General features: G+C 43.3%; 1 protein-coding gene across 2 annotated transcripts in view; it reads right to left on the bottom strand.

Moving 5' to 3' along the window:
* The window catches only part of tbxa2r (thromboxane A2 receptor), a 70,963-nt gene that overhangs the window by 26,436 nt on the left and 21,301 nt on the right, over nucleotides 1-23,226 (bottom strand). For both annotated transcript variants that reach the window (XM_028816608.2, XM_051935020.1), the window contains exon 2: nucleotides 7,808-8,653. In XM_028816608.2, coding sequence (XP_028672441.1) covers nucleotides 7,808-8,596 — 789 coding nt within the window. In that variant the 5' untranslated portion in view covers nucleotides 8,597-8,653. The remainder of the gene's footprint in view (nucleotides 1-7,807; nucleotides 8,654-23,226) is intronic.

Below are 23,226 nucleotides of genomic sequence, written 5' to 3'. Positions count from 1 at the left end.
AGCCCTCAGTCCATGTGATTATCCAGCACTTCCGGGTCAGGTGAAAACTTCTCTTTTTTCTTCAGCCCGGAAGTATATCATTTCTTCCGTTCCTGTGACTTGGAAATACTTCTGGGCTATACGGAAAATATAAATCCCTGGGCCTCCCTGCAGCGACTCCTGGCGGCCCCCATGGTATCCAGCAGGGCTGTGCATTAAAACTCCACTGTCCATGAGGCCCTTCTGGAATTCGGGGCACCTCCATGTTGCAGGGAGGGCTCCATCTGATGGCCTGGGGGTATGAACGGCTGGCCATATCTCACACTGTACAATAGCTGCCAAATACTTCCATCTTCTTGAGGAAAATAAAATTGAAAGTGGAGCTAACTTACTATGTGGTCCATTTTTCACTTTCTTGTTTTGCGGACTGTATGCCACCAGGCGGCACCCAAAGCAACTGCCACCTCTCTCCATTCTGCGTTCATTGTAGCGTGCCCAGCTCCAATGGCTGCAAACGTACCTGTGCTTTACAAAAATGGCTGCATATACAGTATGTACTAGTAATAGGATGTCAGGGCCGAAAGGGATAACTTGTGTTGTGTTGCATCGATTATGAAATATAAGAAGCCCACCAGGTAAACCGTTTTCTGGGTTCACATGTGCATCAAATACAGGAGATGCAAGTTGTAATGAGAATTTGTATAAAAGCAGTCAAAGTGCAGATTAACACACGGCAGCCCCTCCACCCCGACAAACCCCCACAACAACAAGCCACACACTTCCCAGGAGACTTTAGGAATTTTGGCGGCGGAGCGCTGGGGTTATACACACGAGATATTTTTACACCGACTTGTTATTCTGACTTCTGTTTTATGGCCGTCTGAGAAAGTTTGTGACTTTTAAGGAGAATCCTTAGAGTCGAGCCAGTAAAGTCCAAGATAGAGTGTCACGAAATAGGAGTTCCGAAGCCTGCGAGTCTCAAAACCACTTCCTAAAAGGCCCACTTGAGGGGTTCACAGGTTCAACATGTTCAAAAAATATCACAAATTCACACAAATACTAAGCCACAGCCAAAGACACAAAAGACTCACCAACTCCGGAGCGCATTGGAAATGAACAGCCGGGAACTGTGGGAGGATTTAAAGGGCTGAGGGTGGTACCTGGCAGTGACTGGCAGGTGGCTCCACATTTTAGGGGGACCACCCACAAAACACAGATATACAGAATATCGTAACTCATAAACAAAAGAATACTAACCCGTACAAATAAATCAGAAATGAACAACAAAGACACAAAATGAGCATTTGATCCAGAACCCTGGCTGAGAGATGACGCAGAAGATGGGGAGGCCCGGGTGAGCTGCAGCTCCCTTTCTGTAAACTCTGGCTTCTGAAGTTGCAGGCCAAATGTATGAAATGAAATTTTGATGTATTATATAGTGCCTTTCACATCTATCTATCTATCTATCTATCTATCTATCTATCTATCTATCTATCTATCTATCTATCTATCTATCTATCTATCTATCTATCTATCTATCTATCATATAGTGCCTTTCATATCTATCTATCTATCTATCTATCTATCTATCTATCTATCTATCTATCTATCTATCTATCTATCTATCTATCTATCTATCTATCTATCTATCTATCTATCTATCTATCTATCTATCTATCTATCTATCTATTATAGTGCTTTTCACATCTATCTATCTATACATCTATCATATAGTGCCTTTCATGTCTATCTATCTATGTATCTATCTATCATAGATATCTTGGGTAAAGAAGATGGATTTTCAGATGTCTGTAATTTTAACACAGTTTCATAAACGCATTTCCATTTATTTTAAAATGCACTCTCAGAGCTCTCTACTTAGTACTTCATCCTGCTGTAAAACCCACCACATTGCAAACGTGTCAGTGCAAAATCGCAGATATTGCAGACCCTCCATGATGACTTTTCACGGCTCACGACACACTCCTAGGGTGTTTATTGTGACTTTCTTGCTGTTTGTGAGTTTGAGCGGAGATTTCTATTTTTAATGCACATAAGAAACCCGCTTTATGACTCATCAAATTCACTAAATGCAAACTTTCTTTTTCCCAGCCGCGCTTCTTTTTACTTCTCTGGACCAGAAGACCGGCTGTCCTTCCACGTCACTCCTTTACATAAACTGAGGCTCTGTGAGTCACCGCGTGTTTTGCAAATGAAACAACTGAATGCACTCAATGCTAAGGTCTTGAAGTATTTCCTCCTCATTATTATTATTTATTTAGCAGACAGTTTCATTCAAAACAACTTCTAAAAATGTACAGAGAGTTGGAGTGTTTATCAGGAAACTGCTAAATTAACAAACAATTACAAAACGACATTTAAAGTAAAGTCTCAGAAGACGGGAGCTGCAGCTGTGAGCAGACGGGCAGCTGATAAACAACAACCTGTTTAAAATACAAGTAAACTGAAGGTTTTGTTTATTTTTTTTTCATTACACCTCAGTGTTTTCAAGAATGTATGGCTTATTACTTTAAATAAACAAACAAACAAACAAACAAATAAATAAATAAATATTAGCATTATTATATGTGAGGTAAAAATGATTAAATGTGCTACGTGTGTGTGTGTTGGGGGGGGGGGGGGTATTATTGCCATATTATAATTTACTTGCCTGCTGTTTATTGTTATTATTCATGATTTTCACTTCTCTAATATAAAAAATAAAAAATAAAAAAAAATGTGTCAGAAAATGGACATTTTGTTGCTAGTTTCTTTATATATTTACTTCTTTCTTAGTTTAAATTAATTTATTTCAGTTACACAGCACAGAACATGAAATACAACTTGAATTCTGTCAAAGTTTGGGGGTGGGCTCTAGCAGGTAACGTGTTTTAATTTGTTAATCCTTGGCAAAGTGGGTGTAGATCATTGGCTGTGTTGTATGAAGTACCAAACAATCAAATCTGAGTAAAAAACAGAGTTACCTGTCTGGAAAGTGGCTTGAGTAAAAGTAAAATAGGACCATGTGAAGAGAACTCAAATAAAAGTTATATTATAAGAATAGATGGAAATTAGAAATGTGGCGGGTACTTATTATTGTTGTTTAATGAAAAAGGAAACCAAACTTCGGTTTCCGTAATGATTGCTGTCACACATTTGCAATTAGGGACCTTCTAAAGGGCTCAGGTAACCTGAACGATACCACTGTTGGGCAGGAGGGGGCGCTGCCACCAGCTGTCTCTTTGGTTTACTCCGCAGCAAAGACCCATCACTGGTAGATGACACCTGGCCTGGCCCTATCTATCTATCTATCTATCTATCTATCTATCTATCTATCTATCTATCTATCTATCTATCTATCTATCTATCTATCTATCTATCTATTATATAGTGCCTTTCACATCTATCAATCTATTATATTATATAGTGCCTTTCACATCTATATGCATCCATCTATTATCCAACACGCTATATCCTTACTACAGGGTCACGGGGGTCATCTGGAGCCAATCCCAGCCAACACAGGGCACAAGGCAGGAAAAAACCCTGGGCAGGGCACCCAAGCACGCACTAGGGACATTTTAGGATCGCCAATACACCTAACCAGCATGTCATTGGACTATTGAAGGAAACCGGAGCACCCGGAGGAAACCCACGCAGACAAGGGGAGAACATGCAAACTCCACACAGGGAGGACCCAGGAAACGAACCTGGGTCTCCTTACTGCGAGGCAGCAGCGCTACCACTGCACGATCTTGCTGCCCCCACATCTTTTTATTTATTATATAGTGCCTATCACATCTATCGATCTATCTATCTATTATACAGTGCCTTTCACATCTATCTATCTATCTATCTATTATATCATATTATATAGTGCCTTTCACATCTATCTATTATATTATATTATATTATATAGTGCCTTTCACATCTATCTATCTATTATATTATATTATATAGTGCCTTTCACATCTATCTATCTATTATATTATATTATATAGTGCCTTTCACATCTATCTATCTATCTATCTATCTATCTATCTATCTATCTATCTATCTATCTATCTATCTATCTATCTATCTATCTATCTATCGAATCCTGCCAACTACACTATCTATCTATCATATAGAAGCTTACCTTTCGGTTTGTCCCTCTAATATATGGTGCCTATCTCATATAATTGTCCTTCTTGTGATATAATGACTTTTTTAATATCAAAGTAATTGAATAATCAGAAGCAGCACCCAAGGGTTGTTAGCATCTTTCGAGATAACCATTTGAAACTCAGATTAAACAGTTCACACACAGCAGTACACAAGTCAACGTAAATTTTAACAGAACATCTGAAGCATGAGTGGATGCCACCACTAATTGGCTCTCAGCCTCGTATACAGTTGGAGATATTTAAATTACACTTGCATGTCTGACTCAGTCACCACTGATTGAAGGTTAAGGTTAAACCAGCTCACACAAAGCTGAAGAAAGACTGGGGAATGAGGGGTTAAGTGATCCCACCGCACTCTGCTCAGCTCAGATAAAGGAGCAGCCTCACGCTTATCAGTGGGGCCCAAGCAGGCCGTGTTCCTTGAATACAAAGTGGCGAGGAGGCTGTAAGGCTCACATCTCTGTCATAAACCATTCCGGTCAGGAAGGAAATCCAAGTAGATGAAGCTGCTGTGATGTCCTAATTTTAGCCTGAAAGTCAAAAACTGGCCTGCAGCTTCACCTCATGAGTGAAAACATTTTTACAAACCATCCTGCTAATGTATGTTTTATTTAATGCTATCTATCTATCTATCTATCTATCTATCTATCTATCTATCTATCTATCTATCTATCTATCTATCTATCTATCTATCTATCTATCTATCTATCTATCTATCTATCTATCTATCTATCTATCTATCTATCTATCTATCTATCTAATCCTGCCGACTACGCTATCTATCTGTCTATCTATCTATCTAATTTCCAAACCTCACATTAAGACCTCTTTTCTTTTTGGGGTCTTTCTGTCACACCCCCTGTTTACCCTTCCTTTTGTTTCTCTAACTTGTTATGTTCTTGTTGTTTATTCTCGTTATTGACTCAGGTCAGGAGAGCCCCCCATCGTTCACACCTGATTCTATCCCCTTCCCTTTCTCACCAGTCCCTAACTATATCACTGCAGTCTGAGAACAGAGGTCTGTAGAATGACTGGAGAACCTGAAACATCAGGGGCCTCATGTATAAACGGTGCGTACGCACAGAAATGTTGAGTACGATCCTTTCCACGCTCAAATCGCGATGTATAACACCTAAACTTGGCGTAAAGCCACGCGCATTTCCACGGTACCTCATACCTTGGCGTACGCAATTTCTCCGCTCGGTTTTGCAGACTGGCGGCACCCAGCGTCAAAGCAGTGCTACTGTTCCTGTGTGGTCACCCTTTCTTTCTTAGCTCCACATTCCTGACGCGGTGTTATAAATACACTGAAACTAATAACACACTATAACATGGCGTAAGCACAAAAGCGGGATTGTGCGTACGCACAGAAAAATCCAGATGCAGGAATCTGTGCGCACGCATACTTTCACGTTCTTCCACTACATAAATCCCGATCAGCGTGAAAAGTAACACACGTGCACGCGCCTTCTGTCCCGTCCCAACTCCTCCCAGAATTACGCCTCTTTGAATATGCAAATCAATATAAATAGTCTTCTGTGAAAAGACAATGGGAAAAGCACAGGGGAAAATATAAGAATTTCAGCGAATACCAAGTGGAGGCAAAGGAAAAACGTACTATTTGTTAGTTTAAACAGTGGTATAATCAACAAAAGGAAGTTGATCAAGTGACAGAGTGTCGGAAAAACTTGAAAGATCAAATTCACAAAGTGGCACAGTGCTCGAAATAAAAAAGAAATCACATATCAAAGTCGCCGTGAAAAGGCGAGTCGTAGCCCACCGTCTGAGTGTCACATGAAAGCTTATTAGGGTACAAACAAAAAACATAGGCACACAGTGGGAAAAAAGCACGAAATGTCAACTTTAATCTCGAAATTTCCACTTTAATCACGTAGTTTATTTTGCCATTAAAGTAGAACATCATAAACTTCATCTTAAAATCGTTTATTTTACTAGTTTCTCAAGTAGCACGTTAAATGCTTTTTTGTATGTTTGATCATCTATGTGCTCTGTGTGTGTGAATCACTATGTGCTTCCGTTCTTTCTCTTTCTCCGACAGGACACAGAATCCATTACATTCGTGATATTACAGCTCTCTGAATAATTAAAATACTGAGATGTATACGTGATATCTTTTTCATGATGATAGGAATGAAAGCATGTTATTAAACATGGGAACACGGTGGTGCAGTGATTGGTCATGTCTCACGCAAGAGGCTTGCTGCGCCATGTGCGACCTTCGATGAAATAATTTATTATAGAAGTACTGACTCTTTCAAACGTACTAACCTCCAATTCCTGTCCTTACTTTTCTTTCTCCAATCACCACACAATCAGCTCTGTAATAGACGTTAAGCCATTTGTAAGCTTAGAACGCCGATTCTTCAAAACTTTTAAGGAACATTGAAATATCTTGGTAGTACATGTTTAATTATTCTATTCGTCTATCCTTCCAGTGTCGCGTCAGCACCAGCAAGAATACAGCGCAAGGCAGGAGCTATCCTTGAACTAGCTATACGCTGCGGCACCGTGTCCTCACATGTTTAATTATTAACAATACAGATTATTTAAATGAAGTTAAAGTTTTATCTATATACTATAAGCAACATATTTTGCTGCATTTCATCTTAAAAATGATATTGTCATTATACGCGCTTTATAAAGTAGCGCAGGTTGTGCAATATTATAACTGTAGTGTAAGTTTACAGTGAGGTGATTGTACTTATAAGTAAACAGTTCTACAAGGAGCACTTGATGGACTGATTGAGTGCGTTTATAGTTCTTGGGATGAAACTGTTTCTGAAACGCGAGGTCCGTACAGGAAAGGCTTTGGCGCTTTTTGCCGTGGTTGAGGTAGTGTGTACTTGAAACTGTACACCGATAATTCTCTTTCCGATCAGCTGCTGCTGTGATTCCTCACTCAGATACAGTGATATAAATACTCCGAGTGGTGCAGTGAGAGTAATATGGAAAAAGATGATCTGCTGTGGCAACACCTAACGGGAGCAGCTGAAAGAAGAAGAAGATGCAGTGAGAGTAACAACGCTAAAGCAGTTCTGGTATTTGGAATACTATGGCTATTCCCTGGACCATTATATTGCTACAGGTTAATTACAATCAGATGCATTACACTAATAAACAATATGCAGTTAATTTCAGTGTATTTATAAAGCCGCGTCAGGAATGTGGAGCTAAGAAAGAAAGGGTGAGCACACAGGAACAGTAGTTTGACCATTCTGTGGACCATTATATTGTTACAGGTTAATTACAATCAGATGCATTAAATTTATGAACGATATGCGGTTAATTTCAGTGTATTTGATAAAGCCGCTGCCGTGTATGTGGATCTAAGAAAGAGTAACCACACAGGAACAGTAGCACTGCTTTGACGCTGGGTGCTGCCAGTCTGCAAAACCGAGCGGAGAAATTGCGTACGCCAAGGTATGAGTTACCGTGGAAATGTGCGTGGCTTTACGCCAAGTGTAGGTTTTATACATCGTGATTTGAGCGTGGAAAGGTTCGTACGCAACATTTCTGTGCGTACGCACCGTTTATACATGAGGCCCCAGGTTACCAAATTAGCTTGGTGGACCGAGTGGGTTTGCTCACACAACTCTGCTGCACCCTGGTCTCAAGTGATCATCAACATGGACAGCACTCACCAGCATTGGACTCCAACAGACAGATGCAATCACCATGATTCCCACGAGCTGCACCATCATCTCGACTTCGTGATCGCGTCTCCTCTGCACTGTGTCACGATTGCAACACACCCTGAAGAGTGTCACCACGCTGATTGTGTTAAGGATGAAGGACATCACGACAGAGAGGAGCCCCACCATGGAGAACGTTAAGGAGAAGGCCAAATCCGTAGCCTCAGACGCAATGCGGAAAAAGCACCACGATTTTGGGTAGTGCAGTTCATAGCGGCCCAATCCAAATATGGGCAGGAGGCCAATGAAGAGGGCGAAAGCCCAAACCAGACCCACAGTAAGCACAGCACGCTGCTTTGAGGTGCTGGTCGACCTGGAGAATGGTCGGTTAATTCCCATGTAGCGCTCCACTGCCATGGTGGCTCCCAGAAGCAGCGGGCTCAACCCAAAAAAGACCATCGAGATGCCCATATAGTTGCAGAGATTGCACCAGGGGTCCACTGTTTCCCAACTAAAGTGCATAAAGTGGTACGTCACAACAATTGCTCCGGTCACCAGCAGGCCCAAGAAATCCGTCACCACAAGACCAGAAAGAAAGATGAGGAAAGAAGATCGGGAGCTGCTCTGGGTCCGTTGGTAGGCATTCAGAAGGACGAACAATGCAAAGAGATTGGAGCTGAGGCCAATGATGCAGAAAATGGTGGAGAACCAGGGAGACGTGATGCTGCTGGTGGAATTGGTTTTTGGTAACGGCGGTAAATTAACCAGGAAACACCTGCTGAGACTGGACACGTTCATGGTGGTGGGCGGAGAAGAAGAGGTGCTTGGGTTGGGAAATCTTGAAATTGATTTAACCTAAAAGAAGAGCAGGAAACAAAATTACAATGAAATTCAGAATTAATAAAAAAAAAATGTCTTTAGATATTCACAACTGGATCATGAAGAAAAAGATAACACACTGCTAGAATACATCTGTCCGTTTATGACATTATGCCTTATCTGTCTATCTATCTTATAGTGCCTTTCACATCTATCTACCTGTCTATCTATAATATAGTGCCATTCACATCTATCTATCTATCTATCTATCTATCTATCTATCTATCTATCTATCTATCTATCTATCTATCTATCTATCTATCTATCTATCTATCTATCTATCTATCTATCTATCTATCTATCTATCTATCTAACAGATAGATAGGCAAGGTATTATATGATAATGATAGATAGATATGTGACAGGTGTCTGGTCACACTTACAGGTACTCTAACTTAGACACCATTAAAATATCTGACTACACAACCCAGTTTTATTAAGAGACTGGGAACTCCTGAAATTTACCAATAATAGCACACAGGTTTTTTAAAATTAGGCGGTGAGTAAACACACAATGAAAAACACAGCAGTAATTTCAGGAAAAGCAACAGTAACTTCTATTACACCAGACAATAACAAGTATATTAAAAAGATAAATGAACATAAACAAAATTCCTTTTTTAGAAAGGAAAGCAAACAGTCCACACTGTAAAAGTCCATACAAAACAAGGTTTGAAGGATGCAACCTTTAGTGGTGCAGAGTCCAGTTTGCGCACTGTGTTACCCCAACACTTAATTGTTCAACTGTCCCCGGACGCACTCTGTTCACCGGACACTCGTTTCCCAACAGAAGTTGTGTCAAATTGTTGAATCCCTGTCGGCGTCTGTTCGTCGTTCCTTTTTTCCCACTCTAGGCTCCTTGTGTTGCTGTGACCTAGGCACGTCTCATTTCTCATTTGCCAGCTTTGCTTGGTCCTTTCATGCAGATTCCCTCTCTCACTGAACCCACAACCAGCGTCCCCTTGTGGAGCTGTCTCTTCCTCCCTGGAATTGTTGCCGTCCTTGTGCCTCACGTCATGCCAGCCAGGTACCCTCGTCTGCCTATGAGCCCCTGTGCTCTGTCTGAGTGTCTTGGCAGCATTCTCAGTGGACCGTCCCTTCTTCTTGCCATCTCCTGCCCAAAAGTTTAAATCTCCTTCAGTCCCTGCCATTATCAGTTCTGGACAGTCGGATTAAACAATGGCACATCTAAATTTCCTGGTTTAACAATTAATGAAAACACAAGTTAACAAAAATGTATTGTTACCGACCATTAATGAGTACAGATCTGCTGATTAGAAACCAATATTTCCAAGTCAGGTAAATACAGACATCCGCCAAGGAAGGAGCAGTTCTGTTATCACAACTTGGCATTGTTTTTAATCTCATCCAGCCAGAAACTTCAAAGTGGTGACTCCTTTGCAATACAACAAATACCGACATCCTGCAGACAGCCTTTTAACTTCTCACCCCCCAGTGTACAAAAAAAATCCCCCTCTGACAGATAGATAGAAATGAAAGGCACTATATGATAGATAGATAGATAGATAGCTAGATAGATAGATAGATAGATAGATAGATAGATATGAAAGGCACTATATAATAGATAGACAGGTAAGGCATTATATGAAAATGATACTTTAGTGCCTTTCATATCTATCTATCTATAATGATAGATAGATAGATAGATAGATAGATAGATAGATAGATAGATAGATAGATAGATAGATAGATAGATAGATAGTGCCTTTCATATCTATCTATCTATCTATCTATCTATAGATAGATAGATAGATAGATAGATAGATAGATAGATAGATAGATATGAAAGGCACTATCTATCTATCTATCTATCTATCTATCTATCTATCTATCTATCTATCTATCTATCTATCTATCTATCTATCTATCTATCATTATTATATAATGCCTTGCATATCTATCTATTATATAGTGCCTTTCATATCTATCTATCTATCTATCTATCTATCTATCTATCTATCATTATTATATAATACCTTGCATATCTATCTATTATATAGTGCCTTTCATATCTAGCTATCTGTTGCCACACATGTGTTCTTGTGAGGCAGCTTAAGGTCTCTGGTGCTTGGGCTTGGCGCCTTTTCTCTTCCTCCCGTCTGCAGAATGGAAGACTGACAGCCATTCCAATTCATATGACCAGCAGTTCAGCCATCTTCAAGTTACTTCTGTTTTGAGCACCTGTCTGGAACTTGTTGCATGCGCAAACCTTCAATTGCACAGGGACACCAGGGTGGTCTCCTAACCCTTTGTCTCCTTCTACACTGTCTATTCCTAATTTAGTCCCATTTTAGAACTATGCTTTTTTATGTATAGTGCAATCTATCTATTTTATTTATCCATCCATTATCCAGCCTGCTATATCCTAAATACAGGGTCATGAGGGTCTGCTGGAGCCAATCCCAGTCAACACAGTGCACAAGGCAGGAAACAATGCCAGGGTACACACACACACCAAGTACACACTTGGGACAATTTAGGATCACCAATGCACCTAACCTGCATGTCTGTGGACTGTGTGAGGAAACCCACGCAGACACAGGGAGAACATGCAAACTCCACACAGGGAGGACCTGGGAAGTGAACCCAGCAGGTCTCCTAATTGCAAGGCAGCAGTGCTACCCATTGTGCCACCGTGTTGCCCTGTATGGTATTATGCAATCTAGATACATAAATATAATCAATAAATATGTAATATAATAAATAAATAATAGATATAGATAATACAGACATGATCAGTGGGTGATAATAGTTGTTTAAGATGTGTAAACAGAATGTTTCACGGAATGTCAAAGTGAAGTGTGCAAAATCCTTAAAGGTCAGTATGAGATTTTCAGTTCTTCTCTACCTGCACACTCGTCTTTACAGGTCAGTGGCTCACATGTATAAAAGTTTCGAGGTGGTTGAGGCCGTGTGGAAGGTCCCAGGGGGCAGCCTGGTGTTAAGGAGTCTGACAGCTTAATGGTAAAAACTCTCCTGTAGCCTGGCAGATCTGGCTCTGATGCTGCAGTATGTTCTCTTGGATGGCAGAAGTGTGTAAAGTCCATGTGAGGGGTGTAAGGGGGTCCTGCAGGCCTTGCGGACACTGCGTTTGTAAAATATGCAGGCGCTTGCGGTCGGATATGTTGCAGTTGCCATACCAGACAGTGATGCAGCTGGTCAGAACACTCTCAATGGTGCCTCTGTAGAACATGGTGAGGATGGAAAGGGGAAGACAACTCACTCACTTCAGCTGCCTCAGGAAGTGTTGTAGTCTTTGCTGGGCTTTCTTGATTAGTGATGAGGTGTTATGTGTTATTACACTGAATGCTGTGGAATTGAATTAGAAAATGGATGGATGCTTCTAAAAAAATGTAGGAAAAGCCACTCTATCCAGGGATCCATCAACTCACCCATCCTTTATTCTGAGTGTCCCAATAACTCCCCTTTTCAAGAAGCCCACAATCGACCCATCTCAAGAAGGGAATCACAGACAAAAGTCTCGCTCCTCTCCTTTCTATCCAAAACACGTGCCATCTCAACACAAGGCTCTACCTTACCAGACTGCTTGGTGGGAATCAGAATGGCATCAAGAGCAGCCAATCCCCCCGGCCCTCCGGAGACAGCCCTGCTGATTGTTAGTAACACGTTACGGTTGCTACCAACATGTCATCTGTCCTCATCCTTCTAGATCTTTCCTCTGCTTCCATGTCTAGTGATGCCACCCTGGTGTGGTATTAAAATGTCAGTCCAGACCCTTTTCTTGTGTGGCGCATAGTGGTTGGAACAGGCCGCCTACCTTCATTCAAACTGCTGACCCCCCTCAATGTGCTTAAGAAGCGTTTGAAGACCCTCTTGTTCTGTGAATTTCTGTGTAACCCGATAAAGGCTTTGAGAAGCTCCTCTCATTAATGAAGTGTTACTCACAGGTATTTTCCGTCCATCCATTTTCCAACCCGCTGAATCCGAACACAGGGTCACGGGGGTCTGCTCGAGCCAATCCCAGCCAGCACAGGGCACAAGGCAGGAACCAATCCCGGGCAGGGCGCCAACCCACCACAGCTCACGGGTATTTCCTCCACTCAATTTTGGACCCGGGCGGCACGGTGGCGCAGTGGGTAGCGCTGCTGCCTCGCAGTTGGGACACCTGGGGACCTGGGTTCGCTTCCCGGGTCCTCCCTGCGTGGAGTTTGCATGTTCTCCCAGTGTCTGCGTGGGTTTCCTCCCACAGTCCAAAGACATGCAGGTTAGGTGGATTGGCGATTCTAAATTGGCCCTAGTGTGTGCTTGGTGTGTGGGTGTGTTTGTTTGTGTCCTGCGGTGGGTTGGCACCCTGCCCGGGATTGGTTCCTGCCTTGTGCCCTGTGTTGGCTGGGATTGGCTCCAGAAGACCCCCGTGACCCTGTGTTCGGATTCAGCGGGTTGGAAAATGGATGGATGGATGAATTTTGGACCCTTGCCCTGTCAGCCCCCAAGGTTGATAAAGTCGCTTTGGATAAATGGAAATGGAAAAGGAGACAGGCTTACTGGGGTATCACGGGAAGCTGGGCAGCATCGGGCACAAGGTATGCACAAGATGCCAGTCCAACACCGGGCATGCCTATTGAGATGCCAGTTAGCCTCATTTGCATGTTTTTAGGAGAAAAGCCACAAAGACACCTGGAGGACGTGCCGGTGCCACACTGAGAACTGCACCCAGGTCCTCAGAGGTGTGAGGCGGGTTTGTCACGCTGTGCCACCTCAGCCCGTAAGAAAAGCGTTTGGAAGCCACAGGACGTTTATTTTGGATCTGCCAAGTTTTGCTTTACGCAAGTGGCCTGAAATTGACAGAGGCCTTGTTTGTTTGGGATTTTGAACTTTTGAGTAAACACTGGAGCTCTTAGGCCCGATGAAGGAGTGCACTGATAAAGGCGATTTTGTTTAGATTTTTTTTCCCCCCACACTAAAGACGCAAATCCAATTCCAAAATCCTCAGCTGGCAACAACCTGGTAAGCCACTCAGTTTATTTGGAGGGGCGCCTGGAATGCAGAGCTGCTGGTGCCTAACGAGCTGTAATCGCCATCGCTAATTACGTTATGTTTGGGGCCTGTTTACAGGATTCGGCTGCAGAATGTGATCTCAGGTCCAAAACGTCTGTTTATGTGCCACTCAATCAAACGGTAAGAGACGACACCCGGCGGTGAGTGCTGCCTCCTCGTGCAAAGGGGTCTCTGCGGGGTCCAAACGCTCGCTGAGTGTCGGCTCTGCCGTCCTGCCACATCTACAAGGGGCGCTTTAGGGCAGCGTTTCTCAACCTTTAAGTATTTGCGACCCGAGTTTTCATAACAGTTTTAATCTCGCCCCCCTAACGTTTTTTTGAAACCCTAATAAAATTTATTCCCATAATTTTTGTTTCAGATACACCGCTACAAGTTAAAAATTTTCCTATGAACAGCGAAATCACGGCACATATGGCAACATTTGCGCCCCCTTTTTTGTTACTTCACGCCCCACAGTTTGAGAACCGCTGCTTTAGGGTCAGGGGCAAATCTAAATCTGTGCCAAGTGGGAGCGTACCCTGCGGTGGACTGGCATGCCATCCCGTGGTTTAGCTCAAGTTCGTGCCGCTCGGAGTGGGGCGCTGCTTCAATTTGCCGCCCTCCGACATATCTGAATATGTTAACCTATTTAAATAGAAAATTAAAATGACATACAGAGAAAAATTAAGATACATTTTGCATAGATTTTAATCATATATAGAGAAACCGGAATAATTTTTCACATACTGTATAATTATTTATAAGCATCAACTAGACAAGAATATAGTATGGACGCTCTGATACGCTGTGTTCTAATTGTTAGTTTAATATAATTACACTGCGAAAACCTGAACCAGTGTAGTTAACAAATGATAGGTGGGGATGAGCGAGAACGCATTCGGATTGATAACGAAACGAAATTATAAATTGAAAATGAGTTGTTTATCTTCCTAGAAATTCGCATCGGTGTAATGTTTCTGTTTATTTTTGTTATTGCCGTCTGATGCCATCACAGAAGGACAGTCTGAAAATTTTTCATGAAGCGTTTGTGGATAAAAATGAGAGAATTGTACTTTTTTCATTCATGAGTGATATTATTTTTGTGAACCCTGCTGCATACACACGAATTGTACTGAGCCTTTTGGCCAATAATGCCACCCCCAAAAATGTGCCGCCCTGGGCAGACCGCCTCCTCCGCCCGCCCCTATCTACGTCACTGATGCCATCTACAGCTTAGCTCTCTGAACAGGCTCAATGTCCCAGTGATGGAACATGTGAAATGAACCCAGATCCTGACGGACAGAGAAACTTCCATTCTTCTTCTTCTTCTTATAACAATAATAATAATAACAATAATAATAATAATAATATGTACGTTTTCATTTTGTTCTATTTAACGTTGGTTAATTTGATGGCTGAGAGACTTGTATAAAGCTACTTGCACAATGAAGGATATTATTATTATCACTCTGTTATATTAAAAAAGGTTTCCATTGTGTCAGTATTATTCATCCTTGACCACGCCCCTCCACACCGCTCACCCAATCGTTACTCCCGCTGCGCACTTCCTCTCTCTCCGTCCCACCCCCGCGTCACTCTCAGTGCTGCTAATGCTGGGTTTATACTTCACACAACGCAATGCATGCTGCAGCGGACGCTCCTGCTACGCAAGCGTTGTACTGTTTATACTGTTTTTACGTAAATCTGGAGGAATCCGCCAGGTGGCAGTGCGAGATATCATCACGGTGAGAACAGGTTCTGCTTCTCTGTGTTGTGAATTGCCTGGAACACCCATTAAATTCCAATGACACCTTACCGCAATATCTCTGAAAAGGATCAGAGGGAATCCAGGGATGTGTTCATTCCAGCAAGCATTGGGCACGAGTGAGAAGCAATCCCTGGACGAGGGAGTTTCGTGTTACAGTACCCAGATGATTTCTTACAAGGCCCGTTATTGGCTGAAAGAGGAGACTCAACCAATCAGAGCGGGATTTTCATTCTCTTGGGCTCTGATTGGCTGCTGCTAACATGGTGTAATCTCGCAAGAACAGTGAGCGTGGGTCCCCGACACATCTCAGTTCTCTGCGTATCTTGCTTGTGGTCCGATTGTTGTGAGCAAACTTTTTGTGAACGTTTCGTTTTGTATTAAGCCCTACGATGGCTCCCGAGCGTCCTGCATCTTCAAAGCCTTCTGATAGTTGTGAGCCTAACCTGCCAGAGGAAGACCTTAACCATTCAGGAGAAGGTAAAACTCCTGTATATGCTTTGGGAAGGAAAAGGTTACGTGGACGTCGCTTGCCATTACGGCTTGAATGAATCGATGGTACGCTACATCATTATTATTACTGTATATTATTATCTATATATATAATTCACTAAGCCGGGAGACAAGTAGCCACCCATGGAAAGCACGCCGGAAGGGGCGTGGATTCACTAAACCGCCGACAAGTAAGACGCCAATGGTGCACGCAGGAAGGAGCCACGCCCACCAACTCTTAGACCATTGGATACGACGAAAAAAATCACAGAGCCACGCCCACCAACTCGAACGCGACGCCTCAGAAAACATGCCATCATTTCTGTTTGTCTGTGCCACAGTCCACTTGCAGCTCTGAGCCATGTTGACTTTTCATTAGTCAACCTCAGTGGAACCTTGGTTCACACAGAGGCAGCACCAGAGAGAGACAGAGCCGCACACAGGCAGCGCAAGAGAGACAGAGCCGCACACACAGGCAGTGCAAGAGAGAGTCGCGCAATCCTTTAAAACTGAAGTTAAAACACAATGAAGGAAGTAGTCTTTAAAAACCAATAAGCCCTGTGCCTCTTTTTCATTAGCGTCTCACCTGCTTCAGGCCCTGCAACAGTCGAGACGCTCTCTCTGCAGCTGACCTTCTCTGTGCCTGACTCCACTACTGTCAGTCGCCTGATTAAAAATGGCCTTTTGAAGGGGAGCTGTGGACCCGCTATACCACAGGATCACCTGTGACATTGCCTTCACATTGTTTTCCTTTTATTTATGATCCTGTTGAGCAGTTCAGACACCCAGGCAAACAACACTGAATAATCAATAGCTGCAACTACTTTGCCCGCCCCAACTCCTCACCTGAGTCGGTTTCGTCTGTGTTCAGCAGTGTTTGCCAAACTCGGTCCTGGTGAATCCCTGCGGCTGCAGAGTTTTGTTCCAACCAGATTCCTAATCATTAATGCCGGTGAAACTCATCAGGGATAAGTCGGTTTTTCAAACGCAGCCGTGTAGCAGATTAGTCTAGCAGGATGTAATAATCCGAGATGAATGCGCGCCCTCGCGCTGAGTGAAAAGCCAATATATATTGAGTCTACAAAACATGATCAGCAAGTCTTTGATAGGCTGCAACAAAATGATGAAAGAACGGGCGCATTTTTTTCACACAAGCTGAGTGGGTGGGTGTTAGTTAGTTAATTAGTTACTCGAAGGATTTCAAGATTTAATATACACAAGCGGTAACACTGCAAAAGCGGCCCAAACCAGAAAAGACGGCTGGCAAATACTGGCTGACAAATTAAACGCGTGTGCATTGTACTTACTGAAAGCAGCGTTACGGATTTTGCAAATGTTAATTTTTTTCCCTCTGCTTAAAAAACATTAAAAAAGCAGCGTGATTATGCGGCGTATACTACGCCGCGGGTTGGTATGCAGCGTGTAAAACAGTTTGTCGCGGATAATTTGCCTTTTACTTTAACACAAAGACAATTTCCTGTTAGATTTGCCTTTGCGATGACAATTGATAATGCACAGGGCCAAACTTTCAAAAACATGGCTAGCGGCTCATACGCTCACACTGATTATGTCCCTGCCCTTTGTACACCCCCCCTCGGTACTACTATGGTCGGATGACTTGGTGGATTATATATAGAAAAGCAGCCAAAACCGCAAACAACAATGAAAAGTCTACGTGACTCACACGTGCATATGGACTGTGCAAAGAGGAAAATGACTCAGGTGACGAGTTGGGGGTGGGCAAATGGAATGTTACTTTTCTTGGTGATTTATTACATTTCCGATTTTTCAAATGTTAATTTTCTCCCTGTGCTTAAAAATCATTAAAAAAGCGGCCTGATTATGCGGCGTATGGTACGCCACATGTTGGCTAGTTATTATTATACAGTAATCCCTCACTTATCGCGGGAGATAGGTTCCAAGGCTGACCACGATAACTGAATTTCCGCGAAGTAGGGACACCATATTTATTTAATTATTTAACGTGTATTTGGACGTTTTTAAACCCTCCCTGTATTGTTTACAACCCATCCTTTACTCTATTAATAACAGGGACAACTGCTAAGCAATATGAAATTGGTAGATAAGTTTACACTTACTGTATAGCGAAGTACACGTAGCTATATATGACATGATGATGGTGATGAATATGCTGCGCAGTAAAAATGATGACGATGAAGGTGATAATCCCCTGAATGCAGTAGCAAGAGCACGTTAATGCTGAATGAGTGAGATGAGACTTCCTGGTTAATGCAGCACTCCGTCGCTGAGCCAATCAGCAGCAAACAGGAACTTAACTGCGTGCTCTGATTGGGTAGCTTCTCAGCCATCCGCCAATAGCATCACTTGTATGAAATCAACTGGGCAAACCAACTGAGGAAGCAAATAACAGAAGTAAAAAGACCCATTGTCCGCAGAAACCCGCGAAGCAGCAAAAAATCTGCGTTATATATTTAGATATGCTTACATATAAAATCCGCGAAGTCGTGAATCCGCGAAAAGTGAACCGCGAAGTAGCGAGGGATTACTGTATTACTCATATCTTTCGCCCAACATCCACATATCATATGTGTTTACACAGTGTGTTTTAATAAGTTTACATGTGTTTAAAGCGTGTGGGAGGGGGATTTTAAGGCTTAAACTATTAAAAAATGTTTATTTTTATGGTCTTTCTATATCGTGGATTTTCACCTATCGCTGAAGGGTCTGGAACGTAACTTCCGCGATAGGTGGGTGATCACTGTACTATTATATTGAATTGAGGATTACTTCTGTTCTGTTCTGTGTATTGTATTATATTGATCCCAGTTTTATTGACACCCACCCAACCTACCTGGAAGGGGGTCTCTCTTTGAACTGCCTTTCCCGAGGTTTCTTCTATTTTTCCTTGTCTTCTTAGAGAGTCAAGGCTGGGGGGGTCTGTCAAGAGGGAGGGCCTGTTAAAGCCCATCGTGGCACTCCTTTTGTGATTTTGGGCTACACAAAAATAAATTGTATTGTATTGTTTGCTTATTGGTGCTGTATTGACTGTGCTGTGAAGGTGGGGAACGGGAGAAAGTGTTGCCCACGCAGAAAAGAAGAAAATAAAAGTGTGTGTGCTGAACAGTAACTGTAACCACCTGTCCGTGTCGGGTAGGGTGGCTGCTACGCCCCCCTGGTGGTCCACACTCACCATAATTGGGATTTCTCAGTTTTTTTATTTTTATTAAATTTGCAAGTATCTCAAGTAAACTTTTTTCACGTTGTCATTATGCGGTGTTGTGTGTAGAATTCTGAGGAAAAAAATGAATTGAATCATTTTGGAATAAGGCTGTAACATAACAAAATGTGGAACAAGTGATGCGCTGTGAATACTTTCTGGATGCACTGTAAGAGCCCCCTGTCTGTTTTCACTTACTGCCGCTGTGCTTATCGCTCGCTCACCGCGGTCAAGTCTGCGCCTTTATCTCCAGCCTCCAGAAGCCATAAAAATCCATTTTCCTTTGGCAGCGAGCCTTTGGGGTGACGGATGACTTTTTATTTCCAAAATGCCTCATTGAGTTCAGCGTGATACAAGTTGCTGTTTCAGATGCTTGATTTGTAACCTTGCAATATGAAACAGCTGACGAATAATGGAAACTAAAAGGAAAAAGGGGCAAGTGTGTATTATGGCTCACGTAAATTGGTAGTACTATCAGAACTTCTCTCTTTAACCTTAAAATAATCACAGAAATCAATCAAAAATATAAGGGATTGATGTTGGGAGCATACGCTAATTACAGAGCACTGCAGCATTCACCACACAACCAACCACCGGGGATTGGGATGATGGAGAGATTTTAAAATATCATCTTTATCTTAATTCAAATATACAGTACTGTGCAAAAGATTTAGGCAGGTGTGAAAAAATGCTGTAAACAAAGAATGCTTTCAGAAATCTAAATAATGATTGTTTATTGTTATCAATTTACAAAATGCAAAGTGAGCGAACAAAAGAAAACTCTAAATCAAATCAATATTTGGTGTTCCTACCTTTTGCATTCAAACCAGCATCAATTCTTAGAGGTCCACTTGCACAAAGTCAGGGATTTTGTAGGATTCTAGTCAGGTGTCTGATCAACCAATTCTACCAAACAGGTGCTAATGATCATCAATGTCACACGTATGTTGAAACACAGTCATTAACTGAAACAGAAACAGCTTCAAACTGGGTGAGGAACAGCCAAACTCTGCTACCAAGGTGAGGTTGTGGAAGACAGTTTCATGTCATGGCGAGATTGAGCACAGCAACAAGACACAAGGTAGTTCTACTGCATCAGCAAGGTCTCTCCCAGACAAAGATTTCACAGCAGACTGGGGTTTCAAGATGTGCTGTCCAAGATCTTGTGAAGAAGCACAAAGAAACGGGCAACGTTGAGGATCGTAGACACAGTGGTCAGCCAAGGAAACTTAGTGCAGTGGATGAAAGACACATCAAGCTTATTACCCTTCGAAATCAGAAGATGTCCAGCAGTGCCATCAGCTCAGAATTGGCAGAAACCAGTGGGACCCAGGTACACCCATCTACTGTCTGGAGAAGTCTGGCCAGAAGTGGTCTTCATGGAAGAGTTGCAGCCAAAAAGCCATACCTCCGACGTGGAAACAAAGCCATCCATCCATCCATCCATCCTCTTCCGCTTATCCGAGGTCGGGTCGCGGGGGCAGCAGCTTGAGCAGAGATGCCCAGACTTCCCTCTCCCCAGCCACTTCTTCTAGCTCTTCCGGCAGAATCCCAAGGCGTTCCCAGGCCAGTCGAGAGACATAGTCCCTCCAGCGTGTCCTGGGTCTTCCCCGGGGCCTCCTCCCGGTTGGACGTGCCCGGAACACCTCACCAGGGAGGCGTCCAGGAGGCATCCTGATCAGATGCCCGAGCCACCTCATCTGACTCCTCTCGATGCAGAGGAGCAGCGGCTCTACTCTGAGCCCCTCCCGGATGACTGAGCTTCTCACCCTATCTTTAAGGGAAAGCCCAGACACCCTGCGGAGGAAACTCATTTCAGCCGCTTGTATTTGCGATCTCGTTCTTTCGGTCACTACCCATAGCTCATGACCATAGGTGAGGGTAGGAACATAGATTGACTGGTAAATTGAGAGCTTCGCCTTGCGGCTCAGCTCCTTTTTCACCACGACAGACCGATGCAGAGCCCGCATTACTGCGGATGCCACACTGATCCGCCTGTCGATCTCACGCTGCATTCTTCCCTCACTTGTGAACAAGACCCCGAGATACTTGAACTCCTCCACTTGGGGCAGGATCTCGCTACCAACCCTGAGAGGGCACTCCACCCTTTTCCGGCTGAGGACCATGATCTCGGATTTGGAGGTGCTGATTCTCATCCCAGCCGCTTCACACTCGGCTGCGAACCGATCCAGAGAGAGCTGAAGATCACAGCCTGATGAAGCAAACAGGACAACATCATCTGCAAAAAGCAGTGACCCAATCCTGAGTCCACCAAACCGGACCCCCTCAACGCCCTGGCTGCACCTTGAAGTTCTGTCCATAAAAGTTATGAACAGAATCGGTGACAAAGGGCAGCCCTGGCGGAGTCCAACTCTCACTGGAAACGGGTTCGACTTACTGCCGGCAATGCGGACCAAGCTCTGGCACCGATCGTACAGGGACCGAATAGCCCTTATCAGGGGATCCGATACCCCATACTCTCGGAATACCCCCACAGTATTCCCCGAGGGACACGGTCGAATGCCTTTTCCAAGTCCACAAAACACATGTAGACTGGTTGGGCGAACTCCCATGCACCCTCCAGGACCCTGCTAAGGGTGTAGAGCTGGTCCACTTTTCCGCGACCAGGACGAAAACCACACTGTTCCTCCTGAATCCGAGGCTCGACTATGCGATGGACCCTTCTCTCCAGGACCCCCGAATAGATTTTTCCATGGAGGCTGAGGAGTGTGATCCCTCTGTAGTTGGAACACACCCTCCGATCCCCTTTCTTAAAGAGGGGGACCACCACCCCGGTCTGCCAATCCAGAGGCACTGTCCCTGATGTCCATGCGATGTTGCAGAGGCGTGTCAACCAAGACAGTCCTACAACATCCAGGGCCTTGAGGAACTCCGGGCGTATCTCATCCACCCCCAAGATCAAGGCGACGCGACTCAAGTATGCACGAAAACATAGGAACTGGGGTGCAGAAAAATGGCAGCAGGTGCTCTGGACTGATGAGTCAAAATTTGAAATATTTGTCTGTAGCAGAAGGCAGTTTGTTCATCGAAGGGCTGGAGAGCGGTACAATAATGAGTGTCTGCAGGCAATGGTGAAGCATGGTGGAGGTTCCTTGAACGTTTGGGGCTTCATTTCTGCAAATGGAGTTGGAGATTTGGTCAGGATTAATGCTGTTCTCAATGCTGAGAAATACAGGCAGATACAATACCATCAGGGAGGCGTATGATTGGTCCCAAATTTATTCTGCAGCAGGACAACGACCCCAAACATACAGCCAAAGTCATTAAGAACTATCTTCAGCGTAAAGAAGAACAAGACGTCCTGGAAGTGATGGTATGGCCCCCACAGAGCCCTGATCTCAACATCATCGAGTGTGTCTGGGATTACATGAAGAGACAGAAGGATGTGAGGAAGCCTACATCCACAGAAGATCTGGGGTTAGTTCTCCAAGATGTTTGGAACAACCTACCAGCCGAGTTCCTTCAAAAACTGTGTGCAAGTGTACCTAGAAGAATTGATGCTGTTTTGAAGGCAAAGGGTGGTCACACCAAATATTGATTTGATTTAGATTTCTCTTTTGTTCATTCACTGCATTTTGTTGATTGATGAAAATAAATGATTAACACGTCCATTGTTGAAAGCATTCTTTGTTTACAGCATTTTTTCACACCTGCCTAAAACTTTTGCACAGTACTGTATATTTTTCCTTTTATACAATTAATACAAATATTGTCACGCATACACCTTGAAGGACCTCATCGCAGGTTCAGTCAAGGTATGTAATAACCCGCCGAGACAAGAGGGGGCGCTGCAACTAACACGGTCATATCCTGTTTTCCCCACAGCTGCTCCTTCCGGTTCAGCCATCATAAAATCCCTGGCGTCCTGGAAGGAGGCGTCTGTCAGGGCACCAAAAGAAAATAAAAAATCAATTCCAAGGTTGTCCACTAGAGGGAGAAACACCATCAAAATACCCTGACTAGAATTAAAAAAAGGGCCAAGGTGAACCTTAATAAAATAAAAGGTTTATTTTCAGAATAAACTGCTGCTCCCGTTAGGGGTTGCCATAGCGG

The sequence above is a fragment of the Erpetoichthys calabaricus genome, chromosome 12, assembly GCF_900747795.2.
Source record: "Erpetoichthys calabaricus chromosome 12, fErpCal1.3, whole genome shotgun sequence".
NCBI classification, from domain to species: domain Eukaryota; kingdom Metazoa; phylum Chordata; class Cladistia; order Polypteriformes; family Polypteridae; genus Erpetoichthys; species Erpetoichthys calabaricus.
This window is presented reverse-complemented; position numbering and strand designations above follow the sequence as displayed.